Source organism: Pristiophorus japonicus, chromosome 16 (genome assembly GCF_044704955.1).
Source record: "Pristiophorus japonicus isolate sPriJap1 chromosome 16, sPriJap1.hap1, whole genome shotgun sequence".
In the NCBI taxonomy this organism is placed as follows: Eukaryota; Metazoa; Chordata; class Chondrichthyes; family Pristiophoridae; genus Pristiophorus; species Pristiophorus japonicus.
The window spans coordinates 80,081,903-80,106,336 of NC_091992.1; the positions used below are offsets into that span (position 1 = coordinate 80,081,903).

Genomic DNA, 24,434 nt, shown 5'->3' on the forward strand with positions numbered 1-24,434 from the left:
TGCACACTAATCTCTTGTGTGGGACCTTGTCAAAGGCCTTTTGAAAGTCCAAATACACCACATCCACTGGTTCTCCCTTGTCCACTCTACTAATTACATCCTCAAAATATTCTAGAAGATTTGTCAAGCATGATTTCCCTTTCATAAATCCATGCTGACTTGGATCGATCCTGTCATTGCTTTCCAAATGCGCTGCTATTACATCTTTAATAATTAATTCCAATATTTTCCCCACTACCGATGTCAGGCTAACTGGTCTATAATTCCCTGTTTTCTCTCTCCCTCCTTTTTTAAAAAGTGAAGTTACATTAGCTACCCTCTAATCCGTAGGAACTGATCCAGACTTTATAGAATGTTGGAAAATGACCACCAATGCATCCGCTATTTCTAAGGCCATTTCCTTAAGAACTCTGGCATGCAGACTATCAGGCCCTGGGGATTTATCAGCCTTCAATCCCATCAATTTCCCTAACACAATTTTCTGACTAACACAGTTCCTCCTCGCTAGACCCTTGGTCCCCCAGTATTTCCGGAAGTTTATTTGTGTCTTCCTTAGTGACGACAGAACCAAAGTATTTGTTCAATTTGTCTGCCATTTCTTTGTTCCCCATTATAAATTTATCTGATTCTGACTGGAAGGGACCTACATTTGTCTTCACTAACCTTTTTCTCTTCACATATCTATAGAAGCTTTTGCAGTCAGTTTTATGTTCCCTGCAAGCTTCCTCTCATACTCTATTTATCCCCTCCTAATTAAACCCTTTGTTCTCCTCTGCTAAATTCTAAATTTCACCCAGTCCTCAGGTTTGCTGCTTTTTCTGGCCAATTTATATGCCCCTTCCTTGGATCTAACACTATCCATAATTTCCCTTGTTAGCCACGGTTGAGCCACCTTCCCTGTTTTAAAGGCATTGACCTGTTGTGTCCGCAAGAAACCTTTTGGGATGAAGATATCCTAGAAAGAGTTAGAAAGGTTTGGTTATGATCAATTTTTAAACTACAATAGATTAATATATATTACGGGAGCCAAATCAAACTTCAGGTTTTGATGTTAATATGTGTTGGAGGAACAGCTGTGCAGAGGGGCGGAATGGATTTGTACGATTCAATGGGATGATCACGATGTTGTAAATGCTTTTAATGTTGAATAAATTATATACCTCTGGCTCAGAAGGTCATGGGTTCAAGTCCCACTCCAGAAACTGGGGCACGAAAAGAACCTAGGCTGACGCTCCAGTGCAGTACTGAGGGAGTGCTGCATTGTCGAAGGTGCAGTCTTTCAGATGAGATGTTAAATCGAGGCCCTGTTTGTCCTCTCAGGTGGATGTAAAAGATCCCATGGCACTATTTTGAAGAAGAGCCTTGTGTCCTGGCCAATATTTATCCCTCAACCAACATCACTGAAAATACATAATACTATCTGATCATTATCACATTGCTGTTTGTGGGAGCTTGCTGTGCATAAATTAACTGCTGCGTTTCCTATACTACAACAGTGACTACACTTCAAAAATACTTAATTGGCTGTAAAGCAGTTTAGGATGTCCTGAGGTCGTGAAAGGCGCTATATAAATCCAAGTTCTTTCTTTTTTTTTAATATCTTAGCTGCTCCTCTGTCTGCCCTTGCAGGCTATTGTTGGAGGGTATCTCCTGGGCACCTCATCCATCTACCAGAGGAGAGAGGAATGTGCATCGCTCAGGTTGGTGGTTGCCCGTAGCTCAACTTCAATGGATTTTGTGCAGTAACTGTGAATAGTGCTGGGGTCTTACCAATAGCAGACTCCACACTATGGATCCATTCACCCCCATCGCCACAGGAAAGGAATCAAGTGGCTTCTACACAATGATCTGTTTAATTTGTGTTTTTTGGAATGCCGGCTGACTGAGCACACTATTCCAAGGACTCCGAGCAGGGGCAGTTGATCCGATGGTTCCTGGACCGCCACTTGCTGTCTCCTGACCAGTTTGCACCTCTTTTGTTAGCACCAATGTACCGTGCCACATTCAGTGCTTTCTCCTCTCCCTTGGTCCCTGAGAATCCCTGAGTACTAGTTTCTCAGCTGGCACTTGGTTGAAGTGGTGACACCGAGTCCGATGATGTATGGAGCAGCTATGGCTTCTGCTGGTTCCTTCACCATGATCAGTAATCATCATCATAGACAGACCCTCGAAACGAGGATGACTTGCTTCCACGCTGAAAAGGGATGAGTTCACAGGATCCCAAATATTCCGGATCCCAAAATACTTGTGAAGGGTGGAAGATGCCTCTGCGTGGATTTTTTTAACGTGTGGTGGCCAGTAAATACAGCAGATGGTACATTGACGATTACATTAGCGCCCTTCGCCAATTCGCTATTACTTTTTAAAGTAATGATCTGCAAAACCGTTGACACTGTAGACGGACCATTTATGTTACCTGCTCTGCAGTCAGGAGAAGGGCTATCAATTTAGAGCCATTGAACCAAAGAAATTTACCGCACATAAGGAGGGCATTCAGTCCATTGTGTCATTGCTGGCTCTTTGCTAAAGCAATGGAAAATGAGCCCCAGCGCCCCACCCTCTCCCCATGGCCCTCTATCTTCCTCTGCTTCAATTTGGTATATGCCAGTTGGCATCAGCCTCCCTCCCAGCTCCCGAGAAGTACTTCTAACTGGCTTAGTGTCCATGACCATAATCCATTGTTCAAAGATTGTCAGGGGTTTCATTGTGTTGTGTCCCCCACCCTTGGTACCAGTGTGGACCCTATAATAACACGTCACCTTTGTCATGCCACTATTACCCTCTGTAATAGTGGCATGACAAAATTGTTGGTAGGATTGGCAGCAAAATCTCACTAATGTTGCATAGGCTTGGCTGTGCAAAGATAATGAGACTCCTTTCAACAAAAAAAAATGCTACCAACTGGGGCTCAGTGGGTAGCATTCTCATCTCTGAGGCAGAAGGTTGTGGGTTCAAATCCATTCCAGGGACTTGAGCACCAATAAATCTAGGCTGCGACTCCAGTGCAGTGCTGAGGCTGCACTGTCGGAGGTGTAAAGTCCTTACTCAATAGTATAAAACCACACGAGGCACATTCTGGGGACAAGGTCACACACAGACCTTAACTCTTTATTTACAACACTAAGACAAAGTAACCCTGCGTGGGACCTCCCTTTATATACCTGGGTGCCCAGGTATGGGGCAGTCTCCCACAAGTGCACCTCTTGTGGTCAAGGTGTGCATCAAGGTCAAGTGTGTACAGTAATACAGTGGTGTTACATACATGACATCACCCCCGCCCCCCCCCCCCCCGCACCAAAGTCTTATTGGGATCATAGGTTTAGTCTTTCAGGTGGTCAACGCTCCCTCGTGGAGCGCCGCAGTTGGGGTTTTGGTTGTTGGACACTAACGTGAGTGTCTGTCACCTGTGGTGCTTCTGGCCTGTCCGGGCTGACCGCAGGGACTGTGCATTCTACTGATTGCTCTTGTTGTTCGTTCATTGGTGGGTTTGTGAGCTCCATCTCATGGACTTCTTCAGGTTCCTCCGTGTCGGTGCTGAACCTTTTTTTTACTTGGTCCAGATGCTTGCGGCATATCTGACCATTGTTGAGTTTTACCACAATGACCCTATTCCCCTCTTTGTCAATTACAGTACTCTCAAGCCATTTGGACCCCATGGCGTGATTGAGGACGAATACGGGATCATTTATTTCTATACACCTCCCCCTTGAATTGCGGTCATGGTACTCATTTTTGGACTGGCGCTTGCCCTCAACAATGTCGGTCAGGACTGGGTGAATGAGAGACAACCGAGTTTTGAGTGCCCGTTTCATTAGTAGTTCTATGGGCGGGACCCCCGTGAGCGAGTGCGGTCAGGACCTATAGGCCGGCAGGAGGCGCGATAGGCGGCATTGTATGGAGGGTCCTTGGATCCTGAGCATACCTTGCTTAATGATTTGGGCCGCACGTTCCGCCTGGCCATTGGAGGCCGGCTTGAACGGCGCTGTCCTGACATGGTTGATGCCATTACCCGACATGAACTCCCGGAATTCGTAGCTTGTGAAACATGGGCCATTATCACTAACCAGGATGTCCGGCAAGCCATGGGTTGCAAAGATCGCACGTAGGCTTTCCACGGTGGTGGATGACGTGCATGAATTCAGAATGATGCACTCGATCCATTTTGAGTCCGCATCGACCACGAAGAGAAACATCTTTCCCATGAACGGGCCCGTGTAGTCTACATGAATGCGTGACCATGGCCTAGTGGGCCAGGGCCACTGGCTGAGCAGGGCCTCCCTGGGGGCATTACCCAGTTGGGCACATGCCGGGCACCTGTGAACACAGTGTTCCAGGTCTGAATCAACCCCAGGCCACCAAACGTGTGACCGGGCAATGGCCATCAGCACGATGCCTGGGTTCTCGCTGTGGAGTTCTCTGATGAATGCCTCCCTCCCCTTCTGGGGCATAACTACCCGGCTGCCCCATAGTAGGCAGTCGGCCTGGATGGAGAGCTCATCTATCCGTCTGTGGAAGGATCTGACCTCCTCAGGGCATGCTCCGTGTGCGGGCGCCCAATCCCCAGCCAGAACACATTTCTTAATCAGGGATAGAAGGGGATCTCTGTTTGTCCAGATTTTGATCTGGCGGGCTGTGATGGGGGAGCCTGCGCTGTCGAAGGCGTCGACAGCCATGACCATCTCAGCGCTTTGCTCCGCTGCCCCCTCAGTGGTGGCCAGCGGAAGCCTGTTGAGCACATCTGCGCAATTTTCAGTGCCGGGCCAGTGCCGAATTGTGTAGTCATAAGCAGCCAGCGTGAGGGCCCATCGCTGTATGCGAGCTAATGCATTGGCGTTGACAGCCTTGCTGTCTGACAACAGGGATGTTAATGGCTTGTGGTCTGTCTCTAATTCAAATTTCCTATCAAAGAGGCATTTTTTTCACACCATAGACATGCAAGCGCTTCTTTCTCAACCATGCCATAACCCCGTTCTGCTTGAGAGAGTGACCTGGAGGCATAAGCCACAGGTTGCAGTTGACCCTCAGCATTGCCCTGCCGCAACACGTACCCAACCCCATAGAACGATCACATGTCAGAACCAATTTTTTACAGGGGTCGTACAGGGTCACCAATTTGTTAGAACAAAGTAAGTTCCGCGCCCGATCGAAAGCCCGTTCCTGACAGTCCCCCCAAAACCAATCGCACCCCTTTCGCAGGAGCACGTGTAGCGGCTCCAGCAACGTGCTCAAGTTCAGCAGAAAGTTCCCGAAATAGTTCAACAATCCCAGGAATGAATGCAACTCCGATGTGTTGCAGGGCCTGGGTGCTCGGTTAACTTGCTGAGCTCCTCAAAGGTTTGTCCACCGGCTTTTCGGGTGCCAGTAAGTCCTTCATGAGTGCATAAGTCTTTGGTCCGCAGCTGGTCAAGAGGTGAGCCCTGCACTTGTCAGCCGTCGCATCCCCCAGCCATTCCTTCATAATAAAACTCTGCTGAAGCCTCTCAACAAAATCGTCCCAATCTTCCCCAACACGGTTCCGTTCTTCTGTGCTACCGGTGGCCATTCTCGTGGGTTGTGAATTCCTGTTTCTCGTCGCCACTGTAAAGTCCTTACTCAATAGCATAAAACCACACGAGGCACATCCTGGGGACAAGGTCACACACAGACCTTAACTCTTTATTTACAACACTAAGACAAAGTAACCCTGCGTGGGACCTCCCTTTATATACCTGGGTGCCCAGGTATGAGGCAGTCTCCCACAATGTGCACCTCTTGTGGTCAAGGTGTGCATCAAGGTCAAGTGTGTACAGTAATATAGTGGTGTTACATACATGACAGGAGGTGCCGTATTTCAGATGAGACGTTAAACTGAGGCCCCGTCTGCTCTCTTAAGTGGACATAAAAGATCCCATGGTACTATTTTGAAGAAGAGCAGGGGAGTTATCCCCAGTGTCCTGGCCAATACTTATCCCTCTATCACTATAACAAAAAAACAGATTATCTGGTCATTATCACATTGCTGTTTGTGAGAGCGAGCTATGCGCAAGTTGGCTGCTGCATTTCCCATATTACAACAGTGGCTACACTCCAAAAGTACTTCATTCATTGTAAAGCGCTTTGAGATGTTCGGTGGTCATGAAAGGCGCTATATAAATGCAAGTCTTTCTTTTATTAGTATGTCAGTGTGCAACTACACCTGTGTCATTAAAGAGCTAAAGTGTGGCTTCCGTGACAACTACAACACTTTAAGCTATCACACTGAAACACATGAAAACAGTGCATGGTAAAGCGTTTCCGCTTTCTCGATGACCTTGGTGTCTGTTTTCAAGTCATGAGAGTCCCTCGCACCTTCCCAGGATTGTGTTTCTGAATCAGCATTGATTCACTCAGCAATCCACGTCCAATAATCTTGGAGCTGAACTTTATTTGCGGACTGTCCTCTGGTCCCAAAAAAAGGCTGTCCTATTTCTCAGGTGAAAGAAGTGAAAGAAAGGACTTGCATTTATATAGCATATTACACGGTCTCAGCACATCCCAAAGTGCTTTACAGCTCAGGAAGTATTTTGAAGTGTAGTCACTGTTGTAATGGAGGAAACGCGGCAGTCAATTTGTGCACAACAAGGTCCCACAAACATCATCATAGGCTGTCCTTCGGAATCGAGGAAGACGTGCTTCCATTCTTAAAATGAGTCCCTAGGTGGCTGAACCATCCAATACGAGAACCACAGTCCCTGTCACAGGTGGGACAGATAGTCATTGAGAGAAGAGGTGGGTGGGACTGGTTTGCCACACGCTCCTTCCGCTGTCTGCGCTTGGTTTCTGCATGCTCTCGGCGATGAGACTCGAGGTACTCAGCACCCTCCCGGATGCACTTCCTCTACTTAGGGCTGTCTTTGGCCAGGGACTCCCAGGTGTCAGTGGGGATCTTGCACTTTATCAGGGAGGCTTTGAAGGTGTCCTTGTAACGTTTCCTCTGCCCACCTTTAGCTCGTTTGCCGAGTAAAGCGCTTGCTTTGGGAGTCTCGTGTCTGGCATGCGGACAATGTGGCCTGCCCAGCGGAGCTTATCAGTGTGATAATGACCAGATAATCTTTTTATTTGATAAATATTGGCCAGGATACCGGGAAGAACTCCCTTGTTCTTCTTCAAAATTGTGCCATGGGATCTTTTACATCCACCTGAGAGGGACATCAGTTTAAGGCCTCATCCGAAAGACGGCACCTCCGACACTGCAGCACTCCTTCGATAGTGCACTGAATTGTCAGCCTAGATCATATGCTCAGTGCTTTGGAGTTGGACTGGCTCTCACAACCTTCTGACTCCGAGGCAAGAGTGCTACCACTGAGTCATGACTGACCCCGGATGATCGGTGGGGTGTGAATCCATCAAGTTGGAAAACCCAGCAGCACCTTTCAGTTTGATGGACCGGTGATACCGTTGAACGGAATTAGGTGAATTTTGATAATAATTAACAAAATTGAAAAATATGACTGTTTGTACCAGAAATCTAAAAAGGAGCAGCAGACTGAGGGTGAAGCAGAAGGACAAATGTGCAAATGATGGAACAAAAGAGGAAGAAGAGATAAATATTGACTCGGTTAAATTCTCATCCTTGTTTTCAAATCTCCCCATGGCCTCACCTCTCCCTATCTCTGTAAACTCCTCTAGCCCTACAACCCTCTGAGATGTCTGCGCTGTTCCAATTCTGGCCTCTTGAGCATCCCTGATTTTAATCGCTCCAGCGTTAGTGGCCGTGCCTTCAGCTATCTGGACCCTGAGCTCTGGAACTCCCTGCCTAAACCTTTCCGCCTCTCTACCTCTCTTAAGATGCTCCTTAAAACCTATCTCCTTGACCAAGCTCTGCCTTAATATCTCCTTATGTAGCTCGGTATCAACTTTTGTTTGATAACGCTCTTGTGAAGCGCCTTGGGATGTTTTACTATGTTAAAGGCGCTATATAAATACAAGTTGTTGTTGTGGTGAACAATGAAAGCAGGCAAGGAGCTGTTTTCCAATAGTGCCTCACTATTATAATATTTCACACTTTCCCCTTCCTCAGCTTTCCCACGTGATTTGTACCATTTTCTCCTCTCCTTTGGTCTCCATTTCCCTGAGGAATGGGATGCACTGGAAGGGACCACTGCTGTGTAACTGACTCCTGCTCTAAAATACCAAACAATGCTGTGCTTCTCATACCCCTCGCCCACATTCCCTCCTAAACCACTGTTTGGAGCATTGTTCTTTACTGATGTATCCTGCTCCCAACAGTGTGCAAAGCCCAATGTTTGCAAATTGATTTGCAATCTGCCTTGCAATCTCTGATCAGAAATCTCACTTTTTGACAAATTGCAAACCTGGGTGGGTTGCTGCTCCCTTATTCCCGCATTCTCCCTTTCTCTCTCACTCCCCTCTTTATCTTTCGCTCATTCTCTCTCTTTCTCTTTGTTCCTTTATTTTCCTCTCTGTTTTTTTCTCTCCGTCGCTTATCTATCATGTCCTCTGTCTCATTTATCTCTCTCTCATTGCTGCCCTATCCTTCTCTCAATCTATCTCATCCTGCTCTCTATCTTTCTCTTTCATTCCCCTTCTATTTATCTTTTATTCCTGCTTTATCTCCACCTCTCATTTGCTGTCCTTCTCTCATTCCCCTTCTCTATTTTCATCATTGCTTCTCTCTCATTCTGCTTTCCCTCACATTCCCCTCTTTATTTTTATTTCTTATACCTCTCTTCCCGCGCCCCCATCTTTCATTCTCTTCTGTATCTCTCTTTCATTTCTCTATCCTTCTATCTCTCTCTCTCTCTGCCCCTTCCCACCCTCCCTATTCCCTGCCCCTCTCCAGTTGCTCGTTTACCACCTCCAGCTCGATGACGCGAGGTGCTGAGACCCTTTAAATGGAGGTGAGAGATGCGGAGCCGGCTGAGCAGCGAGAAGGCGGACTGAGAGAATCCGAAGGAGTGGGGGTGTGGGAAGAGGTAAACCCGGAGATATTACCAGTAAAGCAAAAAGGGACTTCCAGATCGGAAGGTGTCCTTAGTAGGAACCCCAATAGTCCTGCAATTTCAGATTTGGGAATCCGAGGGATTGAGATATATATGTTTAAACAGCTGGGTTGAAATGTGCAGTCAAAATAAACAGATTAAGAAAATGTGGACAGGAATTAATGGATTTTTTTTTAGAAATGTGGAATCATAGTGGCTTATTTTTTTTCTCCCCAGGGCTCAAACTCCGAATTCAACAGTCCTTTTCCTGAAAATGGAAACGTCGAAAACCTGGCAAGGAAATTCCTCCCAGTTCATCGACTCGGAAAATGGATCGACAGCGAGCCTCGGGAACCAGTCCGGTAAGGAGTCGGTCGCCGTTAAGTTACATCCGGATACAAAGTATGAGTAACTCCACCAGGGCACTGCGATCAGGGCAATTGGGACACATTTTGTTTTAAAGGGGTGGCGCGCCGACTCAGAGGGGAAACCCCGAGAGTACCCAGCAGTAAGAGTAATGGAATAGATATGTGGGGGGAAAGGACACGAGATAACGAGGGGACTCGCAAAGAATAAGTTTTCTTGAAATAAAGGTTATATTTGGATTTTAAGTTTGTACACAAAACTCACTGACCACACATTCCCAACAGGGAGTGATACTGGAATACAGGGAGTGTATGTGGGACAAGACTGCAACGCCAGTGAATTTGCCCAGCAGACTTGGCCATGGGTCACTGAACCAGGGAGGCCAGATACACGAGATTAGGGGGAATTCTACTGCAGGTTGGTACCAGTCTAATTAATCCCAGACTTTCGGTATTTCCAGCAGCCACTGGGATCAGACCCACGAGACATCTGTCCCAGCTGCACTGACACAGAAAATGAAAAATAAATGCAGCAGGGATGGTTGCACAGTGATGCATCTTTTACCCGTCCAAATCCAAGCGTGAGATAGAAACAAGACTGGGGGGATGGGAGTAGCGAGACAGGAATGGCACAGAAGGTAGGAAAGGGATGGGACAGGAGTAGAATGGACATGGGTCAAGAAGTGGGATAGAGGGACAAATGTAGAAAGAAAGACTTGCATTTATATAGCACCTTTCACAACCACTGGACGTCTCAAAGCACTTTTACAGCCAATGAAGTACTTTTTGGAGTGTAGTCATTGTTGTAATGTGAGAAACGCGGCAGACAATTTGCGCACAGCAAGCTCCGACAAACAGCAATGTGATAATGACCAGATAATCTGTTTTTGTTATGTTGATTGAGGGATAAATATTGGCCTGGACACCAGGTATAACTCCCAGGCTCTTCAAAATAGCACCGTGGGATCTTTTACATTCACCTGAGAGGTTCGGTTTAACGTCACATCTGAAAGACAACACCTCCGACATTGCAGCACTCCCTCAGCACTGTACTAGAGTGTCAGCCTAAATTTACGTGCTCAAGTTCCTAGAGTGGGACTTGAACCCACAACCTTCTGATGCCAAGAGCGAGTGTGCTACCCACTGAGCCACAGCTGACACTAATGGGATAGGGATGGAACTGGAGGTAGAATATGGATGGAGCAGGAGGTAGAATAGACATAGGACAAGAGGCGGGATAGAGATGCGATAAGGATAGGATATGGATGGGGATGAAACTGCAGATAGAAAATAATGGAGCAGTAGGTAGAATAGACATGGGACAAGGCATGGGATCGAACTTTGGGATAGAGATGGGTCAGGGTTGGGTCGAGGTAGGACAAAGGTAGGATAGGAACTGGACTGGGTTGGGATCATAACTTGAGTTCCGAGTTGTGCTCTGCTGCTGATGAAAATTAATTGAAAACCTTAATAATCTCAATAATTAACACCTCCAAATTATGAAACACAAGTATGCAAAAATTGCTAAGATTTAAAACAAAAACAGATTTTTGTGATGAAGAATACATTAAAACAATTCTCTGACAGTCCATTAAAATACTGAGCTGTCCATTTGAAAACTGGACATGCAGCACTCTGTCGAGTAATTATAGATAAAGACGGTAATATACATCAGATAAAGAAAATACTTGCATTTATATAGCACCTTTCACAATCTCAGGACGTCCCAAAGCACTTTACAGTCAATAAAGTACTTTCTAAGTGTAGAAACTGTTGTAATGTAGGAAACACGACAGCCAGTTTGCGCACAGCAAGCTCCCACAAACAGCACTGAGATAATGATCAGATAATCTGTTTTAGTAATGTTGGTTGTGGGATAAATATTGACCAGGACAGCAGAGAAAGCTCCCCAGCTCTTCTACTGAATAGTGCCGTGGGATCTTTTACGTCTATCTGAGTGGGCAGACGGGGCTTCAGTTTAATGTCTCATCTGAAAAACGGCACCTCTGATAACCTCCTGGCACTCTCCATCAGGGAGTGTCAGCCTCGATTATGTGCTCAAGTCCAATGTTCCCTGTAATTTTTTGAGGGTGCATGGCCCCTTTAAGGGGCTGCATAGTCCATTCAAACTTCTGCGCATGCGCGGTTTTTCCATTGAGAAATCGGGCAGCAGCCTGCATGGGAGCTTCAGACAGCTGCCCGGCCGTGCAGCTAAATTTGAACATTGCTCAGGACTTCAGAATGGGGAATGAACCCACAATGTTCTGACTCAGAGGGGAGAGTGCTGTCACTGAGCAAGGCTGACACCTGTGATGTGCAGACAGGTAGCAATAGAGTAGCGTGGTAAGAGAAATAGACTGTAATGAACTCAGTCGCTGATAGCGATAGAGATAGACCATGAGTAACTCAATGGATCAGTAAGAATAGAGTGGGATAGTGCGGAAACACATTGTTTGATCACTGGTCTGATTTGTTGTATTGCAAAGGGAAGTCAGCAGTTAAAATCTTAGTTTTAAATGTTGGAGATCTTTATGATAAACATTTATGAATTTGCATCTCCTACTTTATAAACCACATACTGACAAACTCGATGGACTTGAGCTTTTAATTGAGGACCAGTCTGTGAGCAGGCTGGTCCCACTCCTGGAAAAAGCATTGGTAGTTTTGCCTGTGAAACACAGATAGATTTTGAAGCCTGCTTTATCCTCCGATACCTATTACTGGCCGCAGCTCAGTAAGAACAGATACAGAGAGAAGGAGAGGGAGAATGTGCAGTGAGCATCAACAAGTGACAGTGAGTTGAAAACAAAACAGAGTGTAGATATATGATTTTATTTCAATTTATTCTCCGAATGTGGGCGTCGTTAACAAGGCCAGAATTTATTGCCCATCTAATTGCCCTTGAGAAGGTGGTGGTGAGCCGCCTTCTTGAACCGCTGCCGTCCGTATGGTAAAGGCACTCCCACAGTGTTGTTAGTTAGGGAGTTCTAGGATTTTGACCCACCAACGACGATATATTTCCAAGTCGGGATGGTGTGTGACTTCGAGGGGAATTTGGAGGTGATGGTGCTCCCATTGCTTAAATAGCAGGATAATTTGACAAAGCATTGTTTCTGGTGCAGGACGCGCTATTGTCAGAGAATCGGGGTTTAATGTTAAAGCTGACCTCCGAGCTGTGCTCCCATTGAGTAAAGCTATGGGCTGAGAATGTAACCTCACTGAACTGTTCACATTTTCACTGGACAATCTAAGAGTTTTCTAGTCTGGTTTTCTACCCCTGAACATGCTGAACTGATGCTGTGATACAGTTCTGTGAGAGCCAGTAGAACTCCAGTAGCTCGCAAAATGGCTTATCTTCATCCCTGATGGAGAGTGCGCGGAAGCTATTCAACTGTGGGTGAATCACAGCTAAGTTTGATCCTGTACTTCCTCAATATTCACAGCTTCTAGCAGGAATTACATAGAATATATGGCACAGAAACAGACGATTCGACTCAACCAGTCCATGGCAGCGTTTATGCTCCACTCAAGCCTCCTCCCGTCTGTCCTCATCTAACTCTATCAGCATAACCCTCTATTCCCTCCTCCCTCATCCTCTTAAATCCATCTCTACTATTCGCTTCAACCACTCCCTATAGTAGTGAGTTCCACATTCTCACAACTCTTTGGCTAAAGATGTTTCTTCTGAATTCTCTGATGGATTTCTTGGTGACTATCTTATATTGATGGCCTCTACTTCTGCTCTTCCCCACAAATGGAAACATTCTCTCTGTATCCACTCTATCAAAACCTTTCATAATTTTAAAGACCTCTATTAGGTTCCCATGTCAGCCTTCTCTTTTAAAGAGAAAAGAGACCCAGCCTGTTCATCCTTTCCTGATATGTACACCCTCGTATTTCTGGTATCGTCCTTGTATATCTTTTTTTGCACCTTCACCAGTGCCTCTATATCCTTTTTATAATATTGTGAACATAACAGTGCACCAACAGTGATCTAACCCAAAGGTTCTCACTGAGCGTCCGTGGCTCCCTAGGGGTCCGCGATAAGGTTTTAAGGGGTCCGCCAAAAATAGCCAGATTCTACACAACATCCCGCCCCTCACGCACCTCTTCCTATTGGTCTGGAGCTCACGTGGCGGTGTGAGTTGAGCATAAGCGGGCGGTGCTGGCTGGGGGAGATGCAGCAGGTATGAGGTCTGGAGGAAGCGAGTTAATAAACCCTGGGGGGTGTTTGGGGGGGGCGGGCGGTTCTCGAGTTTGCCCCAGCCGGAAAAGGTAGTGTATGCGCCAAGCTACAGGAGTAACTGCAAGTGCTTGAAATTCTCAAGGAGCGTATGTAAATAATGCAGAAATAGTAATGGGTCAGGGAGCTTCTGTAAATGAAGGGAAATGGTGGCTGGTCAGGGCCAGCTCCCATACCTTCCACAGTGCCTCTGCTAGCCTTGATACCCCCAACCCTAAACCTAACTTCTTAACTGTAACCTACCGATTCCTAACTGTAACACCCTAACCATAGTCCTAATATCTGTCACTAATCCCTAAAGTTTATATCTTTAATTGTGTAAGTTTTCAAATCCCTTCATAGCCTCACCCCTCCCTATCTCTGTAATCTCCTCCAGCCCCGCAGCCCTCTGAGAACTTTGCACTCCTCCAATTCTGACCTCTTTAGCATCTCCAATTTTAATCACATCACCATTGGCAACCATGCCTTCTGTTGCCTTGGCCCTAAGCTCTGGAATTACCTACTTAAATCTATCCACCTCTCTACCTCCCTTTCCTCCTTCAAGACATTCCTTAAAACCTGCCTCTTTTCATCTGCCCTAATAGCTCCTTATGTGGTTTGTAGTCAAATTTTGTTTGGTAACGCTCCTGTGAAGCACCTTGGGATGTTTTACTATGTTAAAGGTGCTATATAAGTACAAGTTGTTGTTGTGTTCGTGGAATTTTTATAACATAGGAGGGGGACGCGGAAGCACAAAGGTTGAGAACCCCTGGTCTAACCAAGGTTCGATACAGGTTTAGCATAACTTCTCTACTTTTCAATTCTATCCCTCTAGAAAAAACCCTAGTGCTTGTTTTTTTTATGGCCGTATTAACCTGCATCGCTACTTTTACTGATTTGTGTATTTGTACTCCAAAGTCCCTTTGTTCCTCTAACCCATTTAGATTCTTATTTTCCAAGTAATATGAGACCTTCTTATTTTTCTTACCAAAATATAATCCCTCACACTTATCTGTGTTGAAATTCATTTGCCAATTATATGCCCATTCTGCACGTTTATTAATGCCGCCTTGTAATTTGTTGCAGTCCTCCTCAGTAATGACTATCCCCTCAATTTGGTGTCAGCCACAAATTTAGAAAGTGTGTTTTTGATTCAAAAGTCTAAATCATTAATATAAATTGTGAACAACAATGTTCCCAGCACTGATCCTTGTGGACCACCAATACCCACCTTCTGCCACTGTCATTTACCCTTACTCTCTGCTTTCTGTCTTGAAGCCAGCTAGCTATCCATTCTGCATCTTGTCCCCTGACTTCGCATGCTCTCACCTTATTCATTAATCTGTTATGTTGTGCCTTATTGCAGGCCTTTTGAAAATCTAGATAAATTACATCTACTGCGTTACCCTTGTCTACACTCTATGTTACCTCTTCAAAAAGTTCAATCAGGTTGGTCAAGCAAAACTTTCCCTTTTGAAATTCATGCTGACTATTCTTTATTATATTTTTGTTGTCGTAGAACAGCAATCGGAAGCAGGAATCCTGATGTTCCCTTACCCGAGAATGGTTAGCTGTAGTGTCCCTACCATCAGCTGAGATCAACTAGTTCAGCACAGGCCAGGGATTGAAGCTCGGCCTTGCTGGTCTGTGTAGTACAGTATTACACCAGGCAAAGGATTTACTCAGTGAGGCCTTGGGAGAGCTAAGGTTTTTCTTTTACTGGAGTTCGAATTTTACTTCCACCTCTTCCAGTTGTAAGCAGTATTACAGCATTTACACAGTGCTTGTGTGAAACATCAGCCAATTATTTGTATGACTGTGAATGTGTTTTTGTGTGTGTGTATCTGTGTATAAGTGTGACTGTGTGTATATGCTTGTGTGAAACTGGGTAAATGTCTGTGTATGTCTGTTTCTTTGTGAGTGTGTGTAACCTAGTATGTCTGTGTGTATCTAAAGGAGTGTGTGGATGGGACTGTGTGTGTCTCTATAGGAGTGTGTGGATGGGTCTGTGTATGTATCTATAGGACTGTGTGGATGGGACTGTGTGTGTATCTATAGGAGTGTGTGGATAGGACTGTGTGTGTATCTATAGGAGTGTATGGATGGGACTGTGTGTATATCTATAGGACTGTGTGGATGGGATTGTGTGTGTCTCTATAGGAGTGTGTGGATGGATCTGTGTGTGTCTCTATAGGAGTGTGTGGATAGGACTGTGTGTGTATCTATAGGAGTGTGTGGATGGATCTGTGTGTGTATCTATAGGACTGTGTGGATGGGACTGTGTGTATCTATAGGACTGTGTGGATGGGACTGTGTGTGTATCTATAGGACTGTGTGGATGGGACTATGTGTGTCTCTATAGGAATGTGTGGATGTGTCTGTATGTGTATCTATAGGGGTGTGTGGATGGGACAGTGTGTGTCTCTATAGGAGTGTGTGGATGGGACTGTGTGTGTCTCTATAGGAGTGTGTGGATGGGACAGTGTGTGTCTCTATAGGAGTGTGTGAATAGGACTGTGTGTGTATCTATAGGAGTGTGTGGATGGGACAGTGTGTGTCTCTATAGGAGTGTGTGGATGGGACTGTGTGTGTATCTATAGGAGTGTGGGGAAGTCCATGTGCTCTGGACCTTGGAAAGATACACTGTAGATATCTAACATTGATGAGTGCAACAGTTACCTAAATACAATAAAACATTCTATAATATAACCTTAATGAAGTCCAGCAGGTTTATCTTTAATATAAATAGAGAATGCTGGAAACACTTAGCGGGTCAGGCAGCATCTGTGGAGAGAGAAACCGAGTTAGTGGCTGGATTTTAATGTGCAGACGTGTTGGGAGCAGGGGGAAGCCCCCAAGTATTTGCAGCAAGTCTGTCAGTTGTTTTAAATGCAGCCACTTCATCAGTATTTTATTTACTGTTTTTTCATCCAATCATTGGCAGTGAGCGTGATGACAACCCGCATGATGCAATCTCTACTCCAGTATTTAAAGAGACAGTCCAAACATGCAGGTGGAAGGAGTTGGAATTGGGAAGAGAGGAGGAAGGTCAGAAATGGAAGCAAGACGTTCAAAGGCCGCACCCTCTTCACGGATACCTCCCTGGATGTGCTGCTGGGGGCTGTGAGGACTCTTCCCTACCAATGGGAGAAAGAAGGCTGCTGGGAAAACCAGGAAGGCATGGTTGTAGATGACACCAAATCAGTGGGATAGTCAATACGGAAGAGACATTAATAAACTTGCCAAAGAGGTCAGCAGCAGGAGTGTGGTGCCATGCTCCTAGATCCAATGCAGGTAGTGGTTCAATGTCCTAACCAGGGCGGAAAGGTGCGTACAGTTGTACATTCACCTACATCCTGATGTGAGTATCACCCGAACCCCCTCATTCTGCCTTTTCAAACCGACCGCAGCACATCACTCCTCACGCCATCTTACCTTACAGGTGCACCCAACCCTCTCTGCCTTAGCAATTCCTCATATCCCCATCTGTTCATCCATCGCTGACACTCACCCTCCTCCTTATGCAATGGCAAGCCTCTCCTTCGGGGTCACCCTCAACAAATGCTCTCCACCTATCGGGTGAACACACGCCATTATTCTTACTCACAGGTCTGTTCTTTCCCTCTTTGCAGGAGAAGAGCATGGAGAACAAGAGGGAGAGGCAGGGAGCCGGAGGTGGCCCTCCTGCCATTTTGCAATTAACAGCTGCGGAGGAGGAGGAGCGCTGGAGATCAGCGGAAGCTCGGTGTGCCTGGCCATCAGAGATGGGGAAATGGGGGCCTCCCAGCTACTTGGTGACAATGAAATATCAGATAGCCACATGGCATACAACACTCAGTCATGCTAACTTGATGTCAACAGTGAGTGAAACATGATCACGTGCATAATGATCATGTTTCACTTCCAATATTCTTACCTTGTCTTTTGTCTCCCACTGGGCCCCTCACACGTCCTGCAGGAGGTGGTCATCGGGCGCACGCCTCTCCAAGCTCTGCTCAGCTGGACACTGCTGCTGCATCCCAGGGACTGTCGAGGCAGGAGTTAATCAATGAGCAGCAGCAGACAATGTGCAATGTACTGATGGGCATTCCAAGCACAATGCCCACGATTGCAGAGATGGAGGAGTCTGCCTCAAGCAGGAGTGGGATACTGTCGCAGGCCGTTGCGATGATGTCTTCTTCTGTGGATAGATTGGCCAACTGCATGGAGCATCAAACGCAGCAATCGAATGAGTGCAGGTCTTCAACAAGGGCTTGCACACTATGAATGCCACTTAATTAGGATGAACGATACCCTGGCCTTGGCCTTTCAGCGCCCCACTGGTCTGCAGCAAAGTGTTCTCCAGCTCATTGTTAGCAGGGAAGTGCAGCTGGGCCATGAGACGGATGGTGGCCAAAATGGACATGGAATTGGGGACCCGGCTCAAAGCGCTTCCACTTCTCACCCGTTGCGCTCCCCCCCCCTCCTGTACCCCCAGTCAGTACCCGACATGCAGCCTCGTGTCGCAATGGCTGAGTCTGCCCCTGCACAGGTGCAGGTGGGGCAGTCTTTGGCATCACAGGCTCCAAAACCCAGAGGTCGTCAGCCAAGAACATCTCAGCAGTCAGAGCTGGGATTGAGCTGCCTGCATCTGCATCCGCTCAAGCCACAGGGGTTGCACCCTGTAGATGTGCTAGGAAAAGTAAGAGTAAAGATTTGTCATTGCACAAGTGTATGCACAAAGGTGTCTTACACATTGTTGTACTGTTAAGTGTCATTTCTGCATTTGATGCACATAAATATTATTGTTTTGCACCACTTTCCTGTGTTGTCCATTCTTGGTTGCTGGTTGGCAAGTGACTTTTCAGTTGTTTGATGATGAACGGGAAGGCATGAATTGATGACGACCAACATGCAGAGGTGAAAGAGATGCTTGATTGTTTGCTTTGCGTTTGTGGCGTTGTGGGCATTGGGGGAGGGGGGTGGGGTGTGGGGGTATATGGTGCGAAAAGTGGCTTTTGCATGAGGTTGTAAGATGGGTGCACTGGTGGGATCTAAGTGAACCTTGCAATAATCAGGCCATCCCGAGCAGCAAAGTGAGTCAATGGGGGCGCATTGCCATCACCACCTTCTGCCTCCTCGTCTTCCTCCTCAGAAGAGGATCCGCGCTCTGCACTTTGGTCCTCAAGCAGGTTCAAACCACACTGCTGCCTAATGTTGTGCAGAGCGCAGCGTACCACGACTATTCTGCAGACCCTGGCTTGTGCGTATTGAAGGGCGCCTCCAGGTACACTGATCATTAGAATGTCATGAACAGGTAAAGAAAATAATCAAAAAGGCTAATGGAATGCTGGCCTTTACAAATAGACAACTAGAATACAAGGGGGTAGAAGTTATGCTGCAGCTGTACAAAGCCCTGGTTAGACCACACCTGGAGCACTGTGAGCAGTTCTGGGCACCACACTTTAAGAAGGATAGATTGGCCCTGGAGAGAGTGCAGCGCAGTTCAACCAGAATGATACCCGCACTCCAGGGTTAAATGATGAGGAGAGATTACACAAACCAGGGTTGTATTCCCTGGAATGTAGAAGTTTAAGAGGTGATCTGGGGAGCCTAGGACTTGGGGGCGTAATCTAAAAATTAGAGCCAGACCTTCGGGAGTGAAGTTAGGAAACACTTCAACACACAAAGGGTGGTAACAGTTTGAAACACTCTTCTGCAAATGGCAGTTGATGCTCGATCAATTGTTAATTTTAAATCTGAGACTGATAGGTTTTTGTTAACCAAAGGTATTAAGGGATATGGGGCAAAGGTGGATATATGGAGTTGGGTCGCAGATCATCCATGATCTCATTGAATGGCAGAACAGGCTCGAGGGGCTAAATGGCCGCCTCCTGCTCCTATGTTCCTATATCTGTCGGGGCACTTGAAGTGCATCTTTGGCATGCCGATGGCTTGTTCAATGACATATCTGGTGGTCATGTGGCATTCATTGTCGCACTCCTGGGCGTCATTGCTTGTGTTTCTGGGAGGTGTCATCAACCATGTTTTAAGTGGGCATCCATTATCTCCGAGCAGCCAGGTGGTAACTCTGCTTCCAGATGCGAAGACGTTTGGGCGGATAGACTGAGTAGAGTGAACGCATCATGTGAGTTTCCCAGGAAGCTTGTGCACACCCGCGTAAAGATCTCTTTGTGGTTGCACACAAGCTGCGCATTGATGGAGTGGAAGCCTTTGCGGTTGACAAACACTCCTGGGTCATCTACGGGTGCCTTAAATGCCACATGTGTGCAGTCAGTGATGCCCTACACCTGTGGGAAGCCAGCCAGAGCCACAAACTCGAGCGCTCGCTCATTCTGACATGGCAGGCAACGTTGATATAATAGGCGGCCCTGGTTAATAAGCCTGTCTTTTGCATTTGTGGGCCACCGACTCCGAGATTCTGCAAATGTCTCCGGCAGAGCCCTGGAAGGATCCAGAGGCAACAAAGTTGAGGGCGGTGGTGACTGTGACTTGTAAAGCATGGCCACCAGGCCCAGCTAGCAGCAGGCCTTGTTCCAGCAGGCTGCAAATGTCTGCCACCACCTGACATGGAACCCTGAGTTTCCAAGACACTGGTGTCTTTCCTACAATAAAATAAGTTTTATTCCCATGAACATAATCTTCACCAGAGCATGTAACTTTAATTATGTTTCAATTCATACTCAACAAAGCAATGGTCTGTGCTTGAACTCAGGATTGCAGTTTCTTTATTCCTTCCTCCTGTGTGCTGGGTGTGGCCTCCTGCCTGCTGCGCCTCTCTGCTGATCCCCTGTGTCCAGTGCTACCACAGGCTGCTGCTGCCGTGATTGCTGTTGCTGGCCCAGGTCACCGGTTAGAGTGTGGGCAGGAACATCGGTGGGGCCCAGGCACAGCGGAGGAGCGGGAAGGTCGGGATGGATGAGTGGCAAGAGATCGTGGCGGAGGTGCGGCGAGTTATTGAGGCGGAGGAGCGGTGAGAGATCATGGCGGAGGAGCGGTGAGATATCTTAGCGGAGGTGCGGCAAATGAGGGTGCGGGGCCCAGAAGAGCCGAGGGCCCAGGGGCAGCACGGGCCAGCCCACACTGCGATATGTGTGCACACTAGGTCCGTGCAGCAGAGCAGGTCTCCAGTCATCCTGGTTAACCCTTGCCACTGGATAAAGGCTTAGTTCTGTCGAGCCCGTGTGGTGGCTGATGTGCAATGGTCACCAAACGTTAAAAAAATCCACACACTGGCATCTTCCACCCCTGGAGTTCAGGACTGGAACATCGGGTCCTCCATTGAAACATCTATGAACTCATCCCTTTGGTCTGGAACCAAGTCATCCTCGTTCGAGGGACCGTCTAGTATTATGAATGATGTTGCTGGTCCACTTGGTCCTTATCTACGGCAGCATAAGCGGCACACATTCTGATCCGATAGGTCAGAGCTCCAAACCTCCATGATGGAGCTGGGACCTCCAAAGTGTGTAAAGTAACCTCTCGCAAAAGTACTGTGAACATATCCTTTCCCACGAGCGGGTAAGAAAGCAGCTGTGAGTGCTGAGTATTTACTGGTATATTTCCCTGAGATTGCTCACAGCCCCCTCAGTGACCACTGTGTTCTCATCCTGCTTTCACTGGCGAGTTTCAGGAAGCCCGGGAAACCTGTGGGCCCAAAATTAAAGTGAAAAATCGATGTCAATATCGCCCTAATTAAGTGATGAACCTATGTTAATTAGCAATCCACCACTCCAAAGCACTGCAGTGAAAACTGGAAGTCAATGGTTTGGACAATTCCCTTGTCAATGTCGCTGGTTTTAACCCCCGCCTGCTCTGAAACCCACACGCCCCTGTGCATCCAGCCCAGTGTGACAGGTTGATCACCTTTTATCAGAACTAGAAAATGTTACGGATGTAACATGTTTTAAACCAGTACAGAGGCAGGGAATGGGTTATCTCAAAAGTATATCTTTAAATAGAAGCATGCTGAAAAAGGAAGGAAATTCAAGTAATGTTGTCAGGAATTGGTTTTAGATTAATAAACTCATATTGTCCATGTAAATATTTAGATGTTTTCAGGAGGGGAGCAGTGGTGCATGTTCCTGATAAAGTTCCAGGAGTGCCTAGGTTCTTACTCTGCTGAGAGAGCTTGGGATCTCCCAACAACATCTCACTCTCCTCTGGATGGTGCTGTCTCAGAGTTTATAACAACCTTGGAGGTCATGTCAGGATCAGGAATGGAAAATCAGAATGAATAAAGAGTTGAGTAAATTGGTCAGTACATTTCACTGGGATGGCAGGGCACAGAAAGCCTGGTCATTCACTGTCGGAAAGATTCCTATGCACGGTGTGTGATAGGTCATACTTTCAAAGAGAGACTTGCCAAATTATTCTAAGCAAGATTTGCTCACAAGTTCGACGATCCCAAGTAAGGCATCCTACAGGACCATTCTCAGAATGGCACGAGTATGTTGCGCCGTTCAGTGATGGGCTGCGAGCCATTGTCCAAGATTCCTCATGCGGAGAGCTCTGAAATGCATTGCTTTGCACGTCTGTGGGCCTGCATTCACAGTCAACTTGCCCGTGATGTGCAGCTGTGTATCTAGCGTCTACAGAGAGAAGCCACCGGACTGATTCCTGGAATGGGGGGATTGTCCTAATGAGGAGAGATTGAGCAAACTATGCCTATATTCTCTAGAGTTTAGAAGAATGAGTGGTGATTTCATTGAAACATACACAATTCTTACAGGGCTTGACAGGGTAGATACAGGAAGGATGTTTCCCTTGGCTGGGGAGTCTAGAAACAGGGGTCACAGTCTCCGAATTAAGGGAGCGGCCATTTAGGATGGAGATGAGGAGAAACCTCTTCACTCAGAGGGTGGTGAATCTTTGGAATTCTCTACCACAGAGGGCTGTAGAGGCTCAGTCTTTGAGTATATTCAAGACAGAGATCGATAGATTTTTGAATATTAAGAGAATCAAGGGATATGGGGATAGTGCAGTAAAGCAGAGTTGAGATAGAAGATCAGCCATGATCTCATTGAATGGTGGAACAGGCTCGAGGGGCCGAATGGCTTACTCCTGCTCCTAATTCTTATGTTCTCATGATATCCACCATGCCATGTTATAGTATGAACCTTTCCACGCGGGCAGTGTGGATGCAGGGGGAGCCATGTCTACAAACAGCTATGACCATGGCTTCTCTCTGCGGACCACTAGATAACCAGCAGTGAGTCCCAGCCGCTCCTCACGGGCAGGTTGACTGTGAATGGAGGCCCACGGACACGCAAAGAATCACATTTATTGAGGTAAGGGGGAGGATGGGCTACAATTGGTACCCCTCAGATCATGTAATGAATATGACGTGCATGCCAATTTAACGAAAATGCACAACAGTGCGACAATCACCTGGGGCTGTTACCAAGCCTGTAACTGATTCCATGTGGTTTTCTGGGGAGATGTTCTATATACATGAGCGTTACTTCAGAACAATAAACATGATGTGACTGAGAAACATACATCTTAAAACTGCCTTAAAGGGAAATGCTTGATCTGTCTCTCTTTCAGGACCGGACCAGTTTGCACCGTACACCAACGTCATCATGCCAAGTGTGTTTGGGGTCATCAGCTTTTTGGGTGTCATAGGCAACGGCATCGTAATCTACACCATTGTTCGGAAGACCAAGTTCAGATGCAAGCACACAGTGCCCGATATCTTTATCTTCAACCTGTCGTTAGTGGATCTGCTGTTCCTGCTGGGGATGCCGTTCCTTATTCACCAACTTGTCGGGAATGGAACCTGGCATTTTGGAGCAGTCATGTGCACCATCATAACCACCCTGGATAGCAACAGCCAGATCACCAGCACCTACATATTGACTGTAATGACCTTCGACCGATACCTGGCTACAGTCCACCCGCTGAAATCCACCTACATGCGCACACCGTCTGTGGCGACCTTGGCGATCTGCTTGGTTTGGCTCATCTCCTTCTTGACCATCATCCCAGTGTGGCTGTACACCGGATTAATGTCACTGCCAGATGGCACAGTTGGCTGCGCCTTACTCCTGCCCAATCCGACCACCGATGTCTATTGGTTTACACTTTACCAATTCATGTTGGCCTTTGCCATCCCTCTGATCGTCATTTGCGTTATTTACTTCAAGATCCTCCAGCATATGTCCACCACCGTGGCCCCCCTGCCACAAAGGAGCCTAAGACTGCGGACCAGGAAAGTGACCCGTGTGGCCGTGGCCATCTGCTCGACCTTCTTTCTTTGTTGGGGGCCTTTCTACATCCTCCAGCTGGTTCATCTGAGCGTTGAAAAGCCAAGCATCGCTTTCTTCTACGCGTACAACTTTGCCATCAGCCTGGGCTATGCCAACAGCTGCATCAACCCTTTTCTGTACATTGCCTTGAGTGAGACCTTCAAGCGTCAGTTTATGGTGACTCTCCGCTCTGCCCAGCAGTGGTTCCGGGCAAAGAACAGTGTGGCGGAAGGCAGCATGTCCATCAAACTGTCCAGTGAACCCACTCAACACGTGCGTTTTACTGGAAAATTTTCACCCAACTCTTTGCCTGTAACAGTTGCAGTTCATTGAAGGTGTACACCTGCTCGATATCCAGTTTTAGGTGTGGAGGGGACATCACTGGAGAAACTTTCCTCTGTTCATCACTTACAGCAAAGTCACAATCTAGATTTACAGGTTCACAGTCTTGCTATGACCAGCAAACAGAGGAGATCATCTCCCACGAGCACAAGACATAACGGCAACGCTCTGGGAGCTGCTCCCACTCCATCTGCGTTGCTTTGCCAGAAATGTGGCTGAACCCAACTTGCACATGTTAGCAATATTACCTCCGCACTTCTGGCCACGTAATGCCAGCAGAGCAGGAACAGTGCTG

At 46.9% G+C, this 24,434-nt stretch overlaps 1 protein-coding gene across 1 annotated transcript in view; it reads left to right on the plus strand.

Moving 5' to 3' along the window:
* Positions 1–24,130, plus strand: part of LOC139226201 (somatostatin receptor type 2-like) — a 33,895-nt gene extending 9,765 nt beyond the window's left edge. The window contains exons 3-7 of the mRNA XM_070856831.1: positions 1,630–1,700; positions 6,155–6,262; positions 9,198–9,322; positions 17,180–17,341; positions 23,097–24,130. Coding sequence (XP_070712932.1) covers positions 1,630–1,700; positions 6,155–6,262; positions 9,198–9,322; positions 17,180–17,341; positions 23,097–24,130 — 1,500 coding nt within the window. The remainder of the gene's footprint in view (positions 1–1,629; positions 1,701–6,154; positions 6,263–9,197; positions 9,323–17,179; positions 17,342–23,096) is intronic.
* Positions 24,131–24,434: the final 304 nt, after the last annotated feature.